Here is a 6,844-nt window from a genome sequence, read left to right on the forward strand (position 1 = left end):
ACAGCGGCAGTCTTTTCCCCCGGGGATCAATTAAATTAAAAATGTTAGATTTATCGGCATGAGAAAAACTGACGTTTTTGCACTGCCTTTTCCGATTGGCCTATAAACCGAACGTCCTCTTCCGTTATATATACGCATGTGTGCGGAAGCTCGGCATGCTCACCGGCCGCTATTATGCTTCCGCAAATACTGGAGAAACGCGTATACAGTGAAGTCCCCTTCGTCTATACCAGGCCGACGCCTAGAGGTACCCATCAGAGTCTTTAATGTGATAGGTACCCCTGGAAGCCACACCTCTGATGGGTGTGGTTTAGTCTGGAGGGGTGTGTTTTTTTTCACCCACTGTGTAATATAATAAACGGACAGTAGGTGGCAGTAGGACAGAGGACCCCAGAGCCGAAGGAGGCGTCTACCTTTTTACATCTATGCACCGTGTAGAGACACGTTCTTTGGAGTGTGGGCTGGAACAAAAAAGGACAACAACGACATCCCATTGGGAAGCCGATTCCCAACCTATTTTTTTTTCCGGGATCAGGAGATTAAAGCCCTGCTTGAAATGTGGAGAAAATCAAATGTGTTTGGTTTGGTTGGATCGAATGGGAACTGACTGAACTGTATATAGGTTCAGTCAGTTCTGTATAGGTTCAGTCAGTTATAACATGATGTTTTAAACATTATGTTATAATTTAGCTATTGAAAAATAGCAGATCTACAAGCTTGTATAGGTCTGCTATTTTTCAAAAATCGTGAAAATATTTATTTCAGAAAACTGGAGGATTTAGAAGATTTATTTAAAAATTTCGAGGTCAGGCCTAAATGGGTTAATGAAACAATAATTTGGGGGCGCAATATCGTGGTGGCCCACTAGTGGGACCGCCCTGACCCCTCAGCAACACAAGGTTGGGAATCGCCGATCTCTAGGGAAAAGGCACAAGTCTGGCAGAGAGAGAGAGAGAGAGACAGCTGTCCAGTGCCATGGCAACCACAAGTCATCACGTCTCCATGGAAACCATAACGACAGGAAGTATATAAAACAGAGAGCATTGGACAAACGTATAGCTGGCTTGTTTTTAAAGCTCCAGTCATACTTCGTATAGCGCGACGGCATCGCGCTACGCCTCTAAAGACAAGCCGAACCTCCAACGAGCTCAAAAACAAGTGATGGAAGAAAGCAGTCAGGTTTAATTAAGAGTAGCAAATACCACAATATAGAAATACTCTGTTACAAGTAAAATGGGGGCCTGTGTTCAATATTACAAAAATATTGGCATCAAAATATACTTACAGTATACCATATAGTAAAAAAGAAAAGAAAAAAAATCTATAAAAGAGGGCTTGAGTGATTCATGTATTGTACAGTATTATGTCGTCGTGGCAATAATTTTAAATGTACAAAGAAACTTTTAACTAAAGTTTTCAAACAAATGTAGTGGGGGGGATAAGAGTACAATATTCACCTCTGAGATGTAGCGGAGGTAGTGGATGTATGCCGTATACTGAAACCTTGTACAGTAAAGTACAGTGCTTGAGTATACAGTTAGGTCTGCTACTTTCACGCGGCGGGGCGTGCATGAGGCGTTTAGCGTGGCTCTAAAAAAGGATTTAAAAAGAGTTGACAAAATAATAATAATAATAATAATAATCCCGATCTATACAAAACAAATAGTCATCAGAAATGGGACATTCCTGGTGAAATCTCAAAGAACCAGTGGCTTTACTCTTACTGTAAATTTACTGTAAATAGAGAAGAAAGAAAACAAAGATTTGGAGGAGGAGGAGGAGGCGGGGGGAGTTGGAATAAAAATAAACAGAAATGGAAAAAAATAAAAAAAAATGAAGGAAAAAAAAAGGACAAATACAAATAAAATACATTTAAGTGGCTTAGTGGCATAAAACATCTGAAATAAATCTTATTTCAATAATTTCAATAATTCTTTCATATACAAAGTCAATAACAATAATATAGTTTCCAGTGCGTTGGGAGATAAAACAACAAAAACAACAAACTTATAATAATAATAATAATAATAATAATAATAATAATAAAGAATACAAACACTTTAATCAAAAAAGAAAAAGAAGAAAGAAAAAAAACAAAATAACTTGTCAATTTCTTTTCCTTCCTTTTCCAGTACTGATCATAAGCTATTATCAAATCATAAAAAAAAAAAAAAAAAAACACAAACCCCAGATTTGATTTCAACATCCGACAACGGAATCAACGATCTCTGGCCACAGCTGTACAGACGACTAACGAGCGCCACCGCACGACGACTGCCGCGGGGGCGACCCGGCCGAGCGACGCTTCGTGATTTCCGACGAACTCTGTCGTGTATAGGAAGGAAACCACGAAAAATAAAAAAATAAACTTTTTAGCTTTTCAGGATTCAAATTTTCCAAAAAAACATCAAAAGCTCGAAAGGGGGCGGCGGTCTCTGTGCTTTCGCGTGACGCCGTCATATAGCGTTATATCAAAGTACAGGGACGTGTTCGTTTTTTTTTACGACTTTATACGGCGGAAATAAAAAAACAAAATGGCGGAGAGCGTGTGTTGCTGTGTGTCCGTCGTGACGTGCGCTGGAACAGGGGCACCATATCCTGCGGGCGTCGGTGGAGTACATCATCAAACGCATATGCAAATATAATCCCGCTTCGTCACGTTTTTCAAACGTTCTCACTAAAAAGCTTCACACGTATATACGACGACGAGTCGCGTCGCGCAAGGTCGCGGTCGGTCGGTCCCTTAATTGGCACTCGCTCGCTCGCGGTCTGTACAACTCGGCCAAAGACGCCCCCCCCCCCCATGACACCTGCCGTCGGGTCACACCCCCCCCCCCCCCCCCACACCCCGGTCAGCACCCAGAGGGGGTGGGGGAGGGGGAGGGGCTTGTTAAACGAGCTGATTTGAAGACAGCCTCGAGGCACGCTGCACTACATGTGCGTGCGTGCGTGCGTGCGTGTTGTGTGCCGTGTTTATTACAGTGTAGACTACCACACTGCTATACCGCTGTGTGAGCTGAGCCAATAATAATAATTAATAATAATAATAATAATAATAATAATAGTAATAACAACCTGGGCAGCACTCCCCTCATCCACTATTAACCTGGCAGTCCTATAATTTGGGCATAAGCCATTTTTTGTTTTCTCAAAAAGTAAAAATGTTATAAATTATCCCAAAAAAAGAATACAACTTTAGGAGATGTACAAAGCTCACAGCGTATACATACATACAGACAGACAGGTCAGATGTTTTATGAACTCATTTTTTTTACTAGGGATCGCCTGAGGGTCCCCGAACCGCACCTCGAGAACCACTGCTGTGTGATGTATCGTGTGTGTGTGTGTGTGTGTGTGTGTGTGTGCGTGCGCGCGCGCGTGCTTTATGTGTATGTGTATGCGTGCGTGAGAGAGAGAGCATAGATGTTTGCTAAATGTATTTATATAGCCCGTTCGTGATCAAGTGAACCAAAGTGTCATTCTGTCGATCGAGTGGAGAGAGAGAGAGAGAGATAGAGAGAGAGAGAGAGAGAGAGAGAGAGAGAGTGTTCGTTGCAACGCCAGTGTGATCCGTTTCACCTACCTGTGTAATAATAATAATAATAATATGAATTATGATAATAATCATAATAATGTGAATGATGAACGTGATTGATTCTGCTGTACTGCGCATGCTTCAGTGTCTCCTACCTGTGTGTGTGTGTGTGTGTGTGGTGTGTGTTTGTACAAGCGTGTTTGCACTACGGTTTTCAACCATTTCCACACAGAGGTCCGACGTGATGACATTTTAGCCTATCAGACACAAAACTAAAGAATACTTTGTTGTATTTTGTCCGCAAATTCCATGCTGTATTGATGTCTGTATACCATTAGGAAGAGACAGCAGGCCAAACGTCGATCAAAATAACAATTATTCTAAATTCTCTAAATTGGCGTGGATTTCTAGTTAAATGAATAATGCCAGATGTTTAACAATAATTGAACTCTTGAGAGAGCGTAAAATGAAACCAAATGGACCCATAAGTAAGGGTCCATTTGGAGTCATAAGGGTCCATTTGTGGTCTCATTTTTACACCAACTCTCCATCATTGGGGACCACCTGGACCACCTGGAACCCCCCCCCCCACCCCCCCCCACTCAAGGACCACTGGTTGAAAACCACTGCACCACGACATGTCAACCTCTACGCGTGTGTGTGTACCTGTGTGTGAGAGTGTGTGTGTGCACACGGCACGCGCGCGTGTGTGTGCACACGGCACGCGCGCGTGTGTGTGTGTATGTATAGGTCATGTGCGGGGTGTTCGGGTGGGGTTTGGGTTTCGGGGGGGTTTTGTGGGGGGGGGTCTTTACAGTATGTCATCGTCGATGCTGAAGCTGGAGCGCCGGCTGGAGCCCAGCGAGGGCGCCGCCGTCGCCTCCCCCGGGCGACATGGCCGAGAGCAGGGGGGTCTCTCCGCCCAACGGGGACAGGGGCTCGTCCATCATCAGAAAGCCCCGCCCCCGGACCCGCCCCCAGGGCATGAGGCCCACCATGTCGCCGCCCGCTGACGAAGCCGCCGTCGCCGCCGGCCGAAGCCCGTCACGCGACCACGTCGCACAGGTCCAGCGCCGCGCTAAAGTCAAAGGGCGACTGGGTGCTGCCCACGGCCGGGTACTGGATGGGCGGGCCCTGGTTCTGCTGCTGCTGCTGGGGCTGGAGGTGCGGGGGCAGAGGGGGCAGCTGGCCCCCGCGTTGTTGTTGTTGTTGTTGTTGTTGGCCCTGCTGCTGGTGGAGGTGGGCCTGCCTGCTGCTGCTGCTGTTGGTGGTTCTGGAGGTGGTTCTGGTGCTGGGGGGACCACCGCCGCCGCCGCCGCCCTGCTGGTTCTGGGGGTGGGAGAGGCGCTCCTCGGGGCTGGTCTCCTGCTTCACCACGTAGGGGGACATCATGTCGGCCGGGTTGAGGCCCGCCGTCGGGGAGTTGCTGGGCAGCCCGTGCATGTGCGCCTGCATCTCCAGCTCCTGTAAGACACGCGCGCGCGAGCACACGCACGCAGACACCGCACGCACACACACACACACACACACACACACACCACACACACACACACACACACACACACACACAAGTGTAAGTACAAGCTCACACACACAAGTACAAGTTCACAACGGGTCGCGCTGCGACGCGTTGTGGCTTGTAGATCGGCTATTTTCAGCATGCAACCAAAGTGTAAAAATTACTTATACTGGAAACTCTTGTCCAGCTAGTTCCTTCCTAAACATTTTAGTCTAGTTGTATTTGTCGACGAAATTGTCAGTATATATTTAGTCTTTATAGTTTTAGTCATCGTAGCTTATAGTTTTAATTTAGTTACCATTTAGTTTTAGTCAGTGAAAAAAGGTAGTCGACGAACATCCTTCGCCTTAGTTTTAGTCGACGAAAACAACACTGGTGTGCGTGCGTGCGTGTGTGTGTGTGTGTGTGTGCGTGCGCGCGCGCGCCACCTCATACCTGGATGCGGCAGCCACAGCTGCTTGTTGGCTAAGGTCAATTGCCCTCTCTGCCAGCAAACAGTTCTTAATTGAGGAGGTCGGCATGACCTCAGCTCAGTATACTTGATTATATTTGAGCTGGCCTTTTCCACAGTGTGTGTGTGTGTGTGTGTGTGTGTGTGTGTGTGTGTGTGTGTGTGTGTGTGTGTGTGCGTGCGTGCGTGCGTGCGCCAGCGCCACCTCATACCTGGATGCGCAGCCACAGTGTGTGTGTGTGTGTGTGGTGTGCGTGTGCGTGCGCCAGCGCCACCTCATACCTGGATGCGCAGCCACAGCTGCTTGTTGGCCATCTCCATCCTCTTGAAGTTGGTCTCCACCTCCCGGGTCCTCTGGACGTCCTTCTGCATGCGTTTGATGTACTCCACCGACGCCCGCAAGATGGTGCCCTTGTTCCAGCGCACGTCACTGGACACGCAACCCACACACACACACACACGTCCAGGGATACGTGTTATTACGTTTGGAGTGGACCCGTTCTCGTTCTGACTGACCCGAGATCAGATTCTATATAACGCAACGGAAGAACGGCGGTTTCTTTATAAACAGCATTCTGACCCGAGATCAGATTCTAAAAAATAAATGTCTTCTATACATCCGACCGTTTTCCATTCTGACCCGAGATCAGATTCTAAAAAAAAAAAAACTTTTATATGTTAGTCGCTCTTCGATTTTTTTCAAAAATAGCAGACCTACAAGCTCGTAGCGCGCAATGAGTTTGTAGATCTGCTATTTTTCAATAGCTAAAGCATGACGTATAATTGCTAATCCCAAAAGGGGTTCCCGGCCCAGGAATGGGTTGAGACCCGGGAACGATTCTACCCAAATGTCTTCCGGACGGTTTTCTGAGAAACCCGTGTTTCTATGTCAGGCGTATACCCTAAAAAAATATCTGTATTTGGCCACTGACCCCCCCCCCCCCCCCATCTGAAAATACAGTATGTTGTAACCCAGAAGCAAATATTTGAGTTAAAAACGTTGGCTCTGAAAGTTGTATATATTCAAAGATTTGCACTGCATTTTCACGATTTTTCAAAAATAGCAGACCTATACAAGCTCATAGCACGGCACTCGGTTTCCGCGCTATGAGCTTGTAGATCTAGCTATTTTTCAATAGCTAAAGTATAATTATAATGCTTAAAACACCAAGAGGGTGTTATGTTATAAGTATAGGCTACTTATTTAAAGACGGTTACGCCGCGGACAAAGCCAACTCGGATCGTGACGAATCACGACAATAATTACAACGTCAAATAATTAGTACGAAGAAAAACAAAACAAATAGTGTTGTATATCCTGCCTTACTTTTCTTCTTTC

General features: G+C 46.1%; 1 protein-coding gene and 1 long non-coding RNA gene across 2 annotated transcripts in view; both read right to left on the bottom strand.

Annotated features, from left to right (window-relative positions):
* Positions 1-1,159: 1,159 nt before the first annotated feature.
* Positions 1,160-4,065, bottom strand: LOC308330927. The gene is made up of 2 exons (XR_013965533.1): positions 2,846-4,065; positions 1,160-2,810 (listed from the first exon to the last, which is right to left on the bottom strand). It is a non-coding gene; the product is annotated as an uncharacterized lncRNA (long non-coding RNA).
* Positions 4,066-4,346: 281 nt separating this feature from the next.
* Positions 4,347-6,844, bottom strand: part of tfeb (transcription factor EB) — a gene marked incomplete at its 3' end in the record, with an annotated part of 11,336 nt that continues 8,838 nt past the window's right edge. The window contains 5 exon segments of the mRNA XM_080778672.1: positions 4,347-4,400; positions 4,402-4,588; positions 4,590-4,999; positions 5,788-5,935; positions 5,979-6,034. Of these exon segments, the coding sequence (XP_080634798.1) occupies positions 4,347-4,400; positions 4,402-4,588; positions 4,590-4,999; positions 5,788-5,935; positions 5,979-6,034 (855 nt within the window).

The sequence above is a fragment of the Protomyctophum bolini genome (genome assembly GCF_963924005.1).
Source record: "Protomyctophum bolini genome assembly, chromosome: 2".
Classification (NCBI taxonomy): domain Eukaryota; kingdom Metazoa; phylum Chordata; class Actinopteri; order Myctophiformes; family Myctophidae; genus Protomyctophum; species Protomyctophum bolini.